This window comes from Cornus florida, unplaced genomic scaffold (genome assembly GCF_030987335.1).
Source record: "Cornus florida cultivar Cherokee Brave unplaced genomic scaffold, ASM3098733v1 CherokeeBrave_3.0.0_Hap2_Chr10, whole genome shotgun sequence".
Classification (NCBI taxonomy): domain Eukaryota; kingdom Viridiplantae; phylum Streptophyta; class Magnoliopsida; order Cornales; family Cornaceae; genus Cornus; species Cornus florida.
The window spans coordinates 99,497,706-99,510,300 of record NW_026775580.1 but is presented as its reverse complement, the minus strand read 5'-3'; the positions used below and the strand labels follow the sequence as shown (position 1 = coordinate 99,510,300).

General features: G+C 34.1%; 1 protein-coding gene across 3 annotated transcripts; it reads right to left on the bottom strand.

Annotated features, from left to right (window-relative positions):
- Positions 1–1,420: 1,420 nt before the first annotated feature.
- On the bottom strand, positions 1,421–10,080 carry LOC132276312 (uncharacterized). 3 transcript variants are annotated; one of them, XM_059777685.1, is made up of 16 exons: positions 9,658–10,079; positions 8,916–9,019; positions 8,379–8,466; positions 8,140–8,251; positions 7,846–8,004; positions 4,335–4,439; positions 3,497–3,580; positions 3,292–3,407; positions 3,072–3,173; positions 2,861–2,974; positions 2,683–2,739; positions 2,493–2,559; positions 2,324–2,377; positions 2,145–2,219; positions 1,984–2,019; positions 1,421–1,783 (listed from the first exon to the last, which is right to left on the bottom strand). In XM_059777685.1, the coding sequence occupies exons 3-16, from the start codon at positions 8,396–8,398 to the stop codon at positions 1,670–1,672; spliced, it is 1,215 nt and encodes a 404-aa protein (XP_059633668.1). In that variant the 5' UTR covers positions 8,399–8,466; positions 8,916–9,019; positions 9,658–10,079; the 3' UTR covers positions 1,421–1,669. The 3 variants fall into 3 exon arrangements, with proteins under 3 accessions (XP_059633668.1, XP_059633669.1, XP_059633667.1); XM_059777686.1 differs by lacking the exon at positions 8,916–9,019 and having other exon boundaries at positions 8,140–8,239; positions 9,658–10,080; XM_059777684.1 differs by lacking the exon at positions 8,916–9,019.
- Positions 10,081–12,595: the final 2,515 nt, after the last annotated feature.

Sequence of the window (12,595 nt, the reverse complement as noted above, 5' to 3'; positions counted from 1 at the left end):
CAATTTCAACACAATTTTCATTGAGAGTTGATTGCTACTAAACCCATGGTGGGTTGGGTGCGAACCACTTTGGTGAGGAAGTCGAAGAAGGGTGCACCCACCTGGACTGAAAGACTCAGCTAGCACATTCAACCACTTTAATGCCCCGCTTGGTCACAAGCCCACGCTACTGGACTCGGCGATATTGCAAAGCAATACTGCATATTATTAATTTAAAATTCGAGTACTATTTAATCGATGTGGGATTTGGAAATTTAGCCCCTTTTTTTTTTCTTTTTTTTTTCTTTTTTTCAGGACAGTTTCTCATATTTGTTTCCTTGTAGAGTAATTGACTACTAAACTTTCATTAACTGGAGTATATAAATTACCTCTACAATTGGCGACTGTGCCGATCACTCCTCTCCAAATTTCGCCGGGCGTCGATGGGGACTATATCGAGCAATTCATTGTCACGATTTGGAGGGCTTTGATGAGTACATAGGAACCCATTTTGGGTTCGTCTGGGAGAATCGGAAAATAGAGGGTTTGGGGGTTTCGGTGGTGGCGGTGGAGAGTGGGTCTTCTGAGATTTAGAGGTATGAGAGGGTAAATTGAAATGAGACCGCCATTAATAATACTTAATTTCTCTTTTTAAAAAAGAGAAATTATGTCATCTAAATATCAAGTACTAAAAGTATATTAATTAAATAAACCCGATTATAATATATACTTTCTGATTCCCTAATTCCTGATTTATTACAATAATAGAGTTAAATAAAAGAGAGGGGGGGAGAGTAAATAATCATTTCAATTTTATTTACGTATCTCCTCTACATGTTCAAGTTCGCAAAATGATGGTGCGAACTTGTCAATAAAAAAAAATAAAAAATTTATTTAACAAACAACCTTCTTTATTTCCCGATTAATAGGTAAGCGTAACAGACATGATGACCTCCCGATTAAAAGCTGTCCAACAATAAAACCATGTCAGTAACATGCAAATTACAAAACTAAAGCAAGCATTGCATACTTCTATGACTCATGATTTTATTCTACATTTCCTTCATCTTTCATTTTTATTTATTTATTTTTATTATTTTAGTGCTTTTCTTGGATGTGCTCAACTGATCCAAGAATTTCTTTTTATTGCAGATGAATCCTCTGTTGGAAAGAACAGAAATGAATTCGTATACCCAATAACCAGCCCTGGACAGCTGAAACTAATACAAAATTTGAAACAATTCCAGAAATCTGCAATCCGGTATTAAGTTTTGCCTTTCAGGTTTGTATTCATCAACAATATACTTCTCAATCAAGATCTAATTATATTGATTTTTTATTGGCTAGCCCTGTAATGGGCTTTCCAAACAGACCCTAAGTCGAGTTAGACTCACCCCCAACAAGCATATGAACATGAGAATTGTTGCATTTCCATCTAGAGTAGTAATATAAAACTGGATGGATTACCTTGTGGTCATTTGTGTGGACCACTGTCATTCAACAATTCGTATCCGCCTTTGAAAAGAATTTAGGTGTACCTATTGATTCTTAAACCCTAATAACAACTAATAAAATTCTCTACAATAACAATTTTGGATAGTATAAATCTATCCGTAACGCCCTAGGCATACTAATGCCGGTGATGGTGATCCCATTGTATACAGTCAGCAGCTTCTGCTATCGGCCGCACCTAGTGATTTGTAGAATTTGGTGGATCAACTCCTTTTGCCTTGTAATAAGTCCTTTCGGCATTCGCCACACGATTCTGAAACATTGTCCACTCTTTTTTACACCTATCCCTCACCTGGCACCAAAGACAGATCAACAATACATTTCATCAACAAATTAATCTTAATCAATCAGTAACTACATATATGCTGAAAAGACCATATTCAAGATAAACTGATGTGAGCCAAGTCTGCGTGAGAAAACATGCATACAACAAATTATGTCCCTCAACATATAACAAAACGAGAGAAAAAAGAGTAAGATGACATAGCATACCCCTTGCCATGGTGCCTTCCCATTCTCTGCTTCCCCCTACCAAAAAGAGAGAAGGTTTTTGAATACTGTATTCTATTATGTAGAAACATATATACATGTATATATATATTATATACACGTTTGTGTTTGTGTGCGTGTGCTGGCCAATGCTTTCTTTTTACCTGGTTCCCGAGTGAAGGAACACTTTGATGGACAATCCACTGAGAATCTACAACTCCAATTTTCTCATGAGCAGGCTATATTCAAGAAAAAAAATATACTCATTAATGCCTTAGATATTATTGCATTATCGGGAGTAAATAACAGGAGAAAGACAAGACTGAAAGAGTGGGTCACTGACCTCGACGCATCTTCGGAGAGCAAAATCAAGGCCCCATCCATGGACCAAATCATTCTACAACACCCATAATAAAGCATTTACCATTTAGAGAAATTGAGAGAGAGGAATCATTTGAGGACAAACAAGTTCTAAGAATGAACAAAAATAATGATAATATTATACTCCATACCTGAATCATATGCCACACACAGCGCCATGCATCTCGAGAAAACACAGGAGCCATGATCTCAACAAATCTGCCAGCAGAGAAGGAAACAGTAGGAATTATCAGATTCCACTATCATATCCTGCTGTGCTGAACAGAAGAAGTGAATATGTAGCAGCAGCAATAACAAAACAATAATAAAAATTATTCATACGCTGCACAGGGAGGCAAATGTGGGTCACTGCACCAGCCTGGTTTCTCCTCTGTTTCTCTGGTTAGAAAATAGAAAACAAACACAAAATACAAGCGGAAATAAGATCAATTCATCAGTTAAAAAAATTATCAGAAAGAAGACAAACTAAGATTCACTCTGACAGTATCAACATTCTTACTTGTGAACTTCACGATCACCTCTTCTCTTCGTCATTTGCCATGTTAACCCTCTGTTAGGTTCCAAACCAGGCTGTGAAATCTCCAAGCCATGCTTCCTCACAAGTTTTATGTATCTGGAATTGAGGGGAGAAAAAGGAGAGGACAAAGTTGTGAATCTCTGTGTCAATTCAAAACAGTTATAAACATGAGATTTCGTGTTTTTACACTCACTCTTCAGCATTAAAATGCTCAACCCCCAGGTCTTCATCCCAGATAAATATGTAGTCATATGCCGCCACAATATCAGGATGCAGAAACCGTTTTGCATACCACCTTGGATAAAATTTCAGGGTATAAGCAAGATACAAAGATGGACCTATAAGAACCTCAGACCTCCAGGAAACTACAAATTTACTTGTATATATATGTTTTTTTTTCAGAATTTACTTACCATTTCGTTTGCTTCCGTATACTAACATGAATAGCTCTCTTTGACCATTCAAACTCATCCCATTCAGTTACGTGGCCATCATAATGAAACAGAAGTATGGTAAAGTTCTCTGAGAACTGAAGGAAAAACAAACATATTGGTTGCGAGAGAGAGCTGAAGGAGAAACAAACTTATGGGTTGAGAGAGAGAGAGAGAGAGAAATGACCTTTTTGACTGCTGCATCAACATTATTTTTCTGACCAATACCAACAGTAAAGGTAACAAGATACTTCGGTTTTATAGTTAGGTCCTGCAAATGCCAATTTGATCAAACACCACACAATTTAATCAAAAGTTTATCATGTCCCAATATTTAAACATCAGAGGTCAAATATTTAGAGAAAATATTTGGTACATCACCCTGGTTAGTGACAACTACAAAGCAAATTAAACTTTTTACTCCCATTTCTAAAAATGAAATAGACTTAAAAATGAGGGCGAGCCTTGATGCAACGGTAAGGTTGCTCCATTGTGACCTGGTGGTCACGAGTTCGAAAAAAGGAAACAGCCTCTCCGCATGCGGAAGTTAGGCTGTGTACATCTGATCCTCTCTCTAGACCCCCCAATGGCGGGAGTCTCATGCACTAGGTTTGCCCTTTTTAAAATATACTTTAAAATGGTTTTCTATTCTTCTTGAATTCCCAGTCTTCTTTGTGTACAATAAATGCTCAATAATCTAAAACCCCTACATAATTAGCCATATTGTTGCTTGCATCATTATAAGGTAGAACAAGCATCATTCAGTCGCACATTACATAACATATCCATTCTCACTCTTCGGTCACGGACATCAAAATTAGTGTCTTGTTTATTATAAGAACAAGAAAACTCAACTACATCAATGATCATTCCCAATACTGCCACCTCATAATTTAAGTTCAAAGGAAGAATTTGTCTCAATATCTGTTACTACCATCAAGCAGCTATGACAGTACTTATCCACACATACACACACAAAGACAGTTACAATAATGCACATGAAGGTTGCAACAGAAGACACTTACCTCACTGGGTTTACCCCACAATCTTCGAGGGTATAAGTCCGATTCAGATTCAACAATGCCTGGGGGTAGTCTTTCAGCACCTCGAGGATTTGTTGGGACCCAAATCTGCATCAAAATCACAACGGAAGCAACAAGTGTGAAAGATAGATATACATTGTTCCTCTCACCAGGATATTAGTAGCATCAAAATAGCATGATGATACTGAAGCTGCAATAAAATGAGCTACATGAAAAAAATACTGAGTTCTACTTGTTACTTTTCCACACTAGGATGTGGGTAGCATCTGACACACTCTTTTTTATTACAAATGCAACAAAATATGTATCAGCTAATGTTGTATTAAATGGAAATATTCCATGATAGTACACAGTTAGTAGGGTAGACTGTATTTTAAGAGTTAAAACTCTCAAAGATTGTTGGAAACTTGCAAACTCTTGAGCAGAAATCAGGTGGAAGGTTCAAATATTTCGTGCAAGGTAGTGGAATCTAATTCTTATACATTACTTTTTAATATTTTGATGCTCTATCTTTCCTAGAATATTAGCTTGCTGTCCACCTTCTACAACAGTTTGTAGATCGAGAAAGATGCAGGGAAAAAAAAAAAAAAAAAAAAGGAAAGAAAATGGCAACACTTTTTTTTTTTTTTTTTCCCTCCTTTTTCACATAATAACAATTTCCTGCTGATTTTCCCTTCCAACCTGTCATTACCTTCTAGTGTTCCTATCTTCCATGGATTCCCTACCACCTGAAACAGTAAATATTTCTACCTCACCATGCTTCAATCGATAATAGATTTGTATACTAAAGAAAGGGGGAAAAAGGGAATATTCTTTATATACAAGGAAACTAATGTACCATGTATCCACATTGCAGTAAATGTTCCAACCAACCAACCACCATAAGTGCCTTCTCTAGTTCTTTGCCCAAAGATAGATAGACAGAAATTAACGAGTGTGAGAAACTTTTTCTATTTGCAAGAAACATGGCAATAATTTCATACGTAGTTATGAAATGAATTCCAGAAACGCTGTTTTATGAAGGCCACGGATTTGTAGGAAACAAATTAGACAATTTAGAACGATATAAGAAAAAAATAATTAAAAAGAGAAGAAGAAGAGAGGTAGAAAGTTTTAAAGAAAGCTAAATAAAATGGCGTTAGATAATTAATATGCAAAACTAGGTTAAAGAAGACAATGTACAAATTGCAAAAGTAGAGACACATTGACTGGAGATATGGATCAAGTTTGATATATTAAGAAATTTGACTAAACAAAAATTAATTAAACAGAAAGAGATTTTAGATAGATGGAAAAAAAATTTTATAACTAAATAAGAAATATTCCAAAGAGAAATTAAGAGTAATTGGATAAGTAAATTGGCAATAGAGAGGCAGAAGAAACAGTCAAATGATGGAAAATGGTAAAGTTGTAGAATTTATAGAGGCCTGTAAACCTTGGAAATGTCAAATTGAATGGTTAATACATACATTCAATAAGGCAGCCAAATGAACGGAACAGTATGGTATTAATTCATAAAAATAAAGGAAATGTATAGAAATTACAGAAAAATTAAATTAATGAGTCTATGGTAATAGTGCCAGGTATATCTACTATGAAAGTCATTTCCTTAACAAGACAATTAATGGAGATTGCTGAAGTAAAAAATGAAGATTTATGAATATAAATGATTTTCATAGACTTAGAGAAGACATAACTACATAAGATAAGAGAACGAGGATAAAGTACAAAGAAAAGAAATTAATTTAATTAAAATTTTTAAAGTATCAAAGATACGTACAAGATATCCGGTTTGTTTAGCTAACGGATTATCGGATTCGGATTGCTAACCACGCTATCAGATTGAATGTTCCAATCTATATTCGAGTTATGGAATCGGATTTGGATCAAAATTCGATCCATTGGCAAGTCTACCATGAAATTATAAGATATGCTAAAGGAACAAAGATTAAGGGAAGACTCAACAGTATCCAATAACCTAATTGGATCTATTCCAAGTACATCTACTATGGAGGCCATTTACTAAAATAAGACAATTCATGGAGATGGGAGAAGTAATTTATATATATATATATATAAACACATAGTTTTCATAAACTCATAAACATAACATAAATAGCAAGGATATAATTTGGTTGGCCCTATTAAAAAAGAAATTTCTATTAATGTTGTTACAAAAATCAAGATAAATGATTTTTCTATACAAGTAGGGGTATACCAATAATCAACACTAAATCCATACTTAGATGAAATAACGACATTTTACAAGGAAACATTCTAACGTGCATGTGATTTGTTGATATTATAGTTTTTTTCTTTTGTTTTTTTGGTCAAGTAAGTACTCACACATTTTTGCCCATGCCCACCCCCACCAAACCCCCCCCCCCCCCCCACCCCAAGGGGCCGCGTTGAGGTCCTAAGGATAGGGAGGTTATACCTTTTGTTGATAATATAGTTTTGTTAGAAACTTCCAAAGAAATCCTAGTATTTAAAGAAAGAAACTTCAAAAAATTCAAATTTATACAACAATATATCAAGAGGTTTATAAATTAGTAGGACTAGGATAGAATATATGAAATGTAAATCTAAGAAATATATGATAACATGTGTTTGACCAAGGCTATGGCGTTGGATAGAGCGGAATGGAAAAATAGAATTCATGTAACCAATCCCAAGTTGTTAGGAAAAGGCTTTGTTGAGTTGAGTTGAAATGTAAATTCAATATAGGTATAAAGAGTAACAATATAACGATAACAAATCAAGACAAAGGATTACTTCAAATACCACATAAGATACTTAGTGTCACTACTATAAATGGACAGGAAGATAGATGACTATATAACAACTAGGATTGGAACATATATTAGACAAAATGGAGACAAGTTAGTGGCATTCTATATAATTAGTGAAATTTATATGATATGAACATGAAGAAACATGAACACATTCATGTTGCCGAAATAGGAATATTGAGATGAATGATATGCATAACTGAAAGAAAAACAATTAGTAATCAATAAGTTAAGTTCAAATTAGCAGTGACACGTATTATTTGTAAAATAAGAAAAAGCAGGTGTATGTGGTATAGACACATACAACGACAACGTAGACCGGTAAATATGCCATTGAAAGAAGAAGGATTTATTAAAATTAAAGGGAAGATACAAAAAGGCCGACTAAAAGTTAAATGGAATGAAGTAATAAGAAAAGATCTTAACAAAATCAGATATAATACGAGACATAACTTATAATAGAAAAAATTGGATGAAGAGAATTTATGTTGCCGACTTATTCCATTAGAGTCCAGGGAAATGATGACAACAAGATGATGATGATAGAGTTGAAAAAAATCAGATTCAAACTCTTTGGTTGCCTTGACGACTACAACGACAACAACAAAAAAAAACTTCTTAGGTTGCTATAAAATCTCAACAATGTTTTTAAAAGCACCAGATTTTCTGCTCATGCTAAATATCAATTATAAAAAGTATACCTTCATTGTATCATTCAAGTTGTGAGCTTGAGTTGAGTTGCTCCTATTAGCGTTCATAGAAGACCAAGCATTCAAATATTTTAGGGTCCAGATTCCTGAATTCTTGTTCTCAAAGTGTGGAAAATCAAGTGAAGGAAGAAGGTTGGATGGGAGATTCAGCTGCCAAATTTGGACCAAAAAGAAGTGTTATCACATGATCTAATATGTCATCATTAAGTTAACAAGGATTTAAATCGTGGACTACACAGAAAGAAAGCGAAACAGTAGATAAAGCAGGAAGCAAAATTTGTGTACCTGTGTTAATGAAAGAGTCGGAAATGATACTCCTATGAAGAAGCCGAAAACAACTCCAACAAAAGTTGTTACAATAAGCCTCATACTTTCGTTCGGTTTCCTAACAATTGCACTGCAATGAACACGAGTGTAATATTATAATTAGGAAATATATATATATATATATATAAGTTGCTAATACATGTAAAAAAAATAGGATCAGAAAGTTCAAGCAATAATAGTCATCAAAAGTTTAGAACCTGCGTCCAAGATTTTTCATGTTATTTACAATCTTCTGATTCTGTATTCACGACAAAAGAAACTGGAATGTAGACAGTGAGAGGCGCTCTGCATTGTTCAATAAGTTGAAATTAGTCACTCCTTCAGAAAAGAAACCGTCATGGAAGTACAATGGGACCTTAAGTAGCGGAACTAAATGCAGATAAGGATATTAATTATTCAAACACTGGTTTACACCAAATGAAAAGTAAACATACAACAAAGTAATGGTTGTACTATAATTCCAGTACAAATCTTAAATTATTTTAAAAACAATTGTAAGGGAAAGTTAACTCCAGATCATTTAGCAGATTTAATAAGCTAATAATAATTTTTGAGTAGATTATGCTTGCAATCCTTAAGATGAAACACACAACTCGCAACCAAAAGTAGCAACTGTGATTCAATGAAGTCACCAGGTTAAAATGCTCATACAAAATGCATAATGTCATGAATTCAGATGGCAAAATCGACCCGGAGACAATAATAATAAGAGGAAGACCTTCCCCATTTTTTACCTTCACAGAAAACACTCACTCTCAATTCTCAACTCTCAACTCTCTCCCCCATAGAAACATCCAAACCTCTCAAGTGCCTTCTTTCAGATGAGAGATGCCAAAATCTACAAACCCACAAAAAGAAATCACAATAATTATACTGATAATAATAATAATCGAAAGCCCCCACACACCAAAACAAACACCTCTCTTGACTCTTATACAGAAACCCAACAAGTAGAAAATCCATTAAGTTCAATGTGAGAAATTCAAGGGCCATCAGGTCACATGTAGTTCCTTCCTCATTACCCTCCAAAAGTGAGCCCATAATCAAGCAAGCATTAAGCAACCAACCATGTGCCCCTTTGACAATTGTAACTTCATTAGGATATGCAGTATACAAACTCAAAGACCCCCAATTCATTTCCTCAACTGTGTACCTCCAGAAGCAAGTCACCGTGTACACTTTTTGATCCACCCCACATTCAACTAAATTTACATAACATATGCAACAGAAACCCAAATATCCAGTAATGAAATCAATAAAAAATCGACCATACTTAAATCCAAAGATACATCATATAACTTCCAATAACATTTACCTAAACATAAAGGGAACTCAGATTAATAAACAAGCTTACACATACCTCAAATTTTCAATAAAATTCCTTGAAATTCGTCAAAACTAAAAAAATTCACTGATTCAAATATACAAACCAATATACATCTATAAACATATATTTACAGAGAGACAATAACGCACCTGGGAGATAGATGGGTAAAACTCTGGCAGGGGGAAAAGGAACTCTTAAAGAGAAAGATCTAGGAAACGGCGATGATAAAAAGATGAGAATCACAAAAAAAAAAAAAAAAAAAAAAAAAAAAATCACTTTCTTGTTCAACTAAGAATTCTAATTCTAAGAAAGAAACGTGAGTTGAGCAGCTGCTTCAACCCGACTTCGTGATCGACTTTTCCTGAGTGTGTGTTTGTGTGTATATATATACAATCAGGAGATAATTGAAACTGCAAGAGAGAGCAGTTCACAAAAGAATGGGAATGTTTGATTTTCTCGTGAACTTTGGCAATAAGATCGTGTGTGTGTGAGATTTAACGCGCACAGGGAAAAACAGAGAAAGAGGGTTAATTTGGGAATATAAATAATTTTTGCCACTCCGTTTGATTTTCAATTTCTTTTCAAAATAGTGTTTGGGTGATTTGTAAACTCTTATTAATAATAGAGTCCTAGTAATAAGTGACAACTTTATTACAAATTTCAAAATGAAAAGACCACATTTTGAAACTGAAGACTATAATGATAATAGTAATACTATATTAATTTTTTATTTTTTATTTTTTAATTTATTATAGTATTTAGATTAAAGTAATGGATTTGCACCACGCTTTGGAACGGTGTCATTGAATTTTCAGAAAATGACACCTTCCCTTTGTTTATTCTTAGCAATCTCAATTAATAACGCGTAGTATTGACAATGAGATGGTTTCTTTGTTTTCAAACGTTGATTCGCATGATGTGTCAACTAATGCTAACTGATAATATCTAACTTTATTTTTGAATTACCATTTAAAAACTTCAGTATTTAAAATTCAACTATTAAAATTTATGGTACCTTAACAATTACTAATATTACTCAAATACTTGCACCAAAAAAAATGAATAACATTTAGAGCATCTATGTTAAAACACTCTTTTGTACACGACCATATATGATGTATAAATTTTTTTTTTCTCTACAGTCTGTTAAGATATACTATCACGTTATCAATGTGTAAAATTATTATGTATTTTACACAACCTTTTTACACAGCCATATTAGCATAAAGGAAGTGCAAGGGGACTTGTCTCCAAGGACAGACACAAACCATCAAGACTTGATGGCAGTAATAGTAATATTTTAGGGGTATATAACCGAAAAAGAACAATTTAGTATGGCATATTATTAATAATAATAATAAATTCAAGTGGCAATTGTCCTATGAGGTGTATGTAGGTTTGTCCTTGCTTGTCCCAAATCAGATCCAAGTAAAGAAGCGAATGTGTATGTATGAGTGGGGCTAACCTAAAAGCTTAAGTTTTGGGATCGAATCGCAAAACACCTAACTCGTTACAGTTGGTATCAAAGTTGGACTCATTTCTTGATTCGATGTCATGTCAAGCGCTCAGTCTGAAAAGGTCTGGATAAGCATAGTGGCCCAATTGCAATGAGGGAATTGCAAAGTTAGAGCATGGGATAATATTCCAAGAGAGACTTGTCCCATATCGGATCGAAATGGGAAAGTGAATGGGCATATATGAGTTGGGTATTAGCCTCACTTATTTTTTGAGTGATAAACCACAGCCCAAAGTAACACCACCCATATTTTTTATTTTTTTCTTTTTTTCTTTTGAGTGATAAAACAAACAAGCCTAAAGTAACGCCATCCATTGATTTTTAAAAGCCGCATAATAACTTGTTAGTACCTTACACCCGACCATGCACGCTCGTTCAGAAGGTCTCCACAATCACACCCCTAATAAGGGGCTCAGCGCAGTGTGGAGCCAATATATGCCTAGGGGGCACGAGCCCCTGGCTTGGCCGCTTACTATAATACATATACTAAATTATATATTTTTATATGTATATATGAAAAAATTCGTATAATGCCCTCCCTAAAATTTTTATTTTCTAAAATTATCTCTTAAATTTTGTATTTCTTCTCTTTTTTACTCTTTAAATTCATTTAATTTTCTTTAAAAAAAATCAAATTTTCCTTTTAAAATCAAACTCCATTTTTTTTTTCATTTCAAAATTCTCTCATTTTTCTTTCCTTTTTAATTTTTTTTTTAAACTATTTATCTTTCTTAAGTTACTCATTGATTAAAATATTATTTTGAGTAATTTTTTTTCTCTGTCTCTTAACTTATAGAATCTATATTTAGTATCGTGATTATTGATTTTTTTTACACTATGTCCCCCTCCCCTGAATTTAATTTCTAGCTCCGGCCCTAACTTAACGTCCTGGATGACATCTGGAAGAAATTACTACTTTTTCAATGCACCAACTTTATTACTAAGGGCATTTGGTCCTTGAAAATTAATGAAAAATATTTCTTCACGTTTTTATAATTTTTATCCATTGAATTTTTTTTTTTTTTTTTTTGTCATGCTATTGTAAATAAGCATTTCTAAATCCACTTTCTAGGAATTTTCCCCAACAAAAAATTAAATAAATTGTTCGTAAGTGAGCAAGAAGAGCAAGCAGACTGATATACATTATGCAAACCTAGTGGTGATTTGAGGGCGTCGGGTCCATTGAAAATGAAATGTACTTTGAATATGTACTATGTCCATCTTCATTTGTTGCTTTAAAAATGAGTTTTCAATTTTAAAATTTTACTTTTGATCTACAGCTCACCTTATCGCCATCACATGGCCTTGGGCGAATTGAGAAATATTAGTGGATTCCCACTCCACAATAAAAACACATCTTTCCACCTCATTACCTAACCCTACCCTCACCCCCAATCTAAAGGGCATGCCCCTCCTACCACCATAAGTTCGGATTGTCATATGTACCGTATGGAACTCCTTTCACCCCCAACCCCCAACCCCCCCCCCCCCCCCAACATATTCTCTTTTTGTTGTTGGTGACTTTTGCAATTTCTTTATAAACTCAACTCGTAAATGTTTGGATTTTTTAT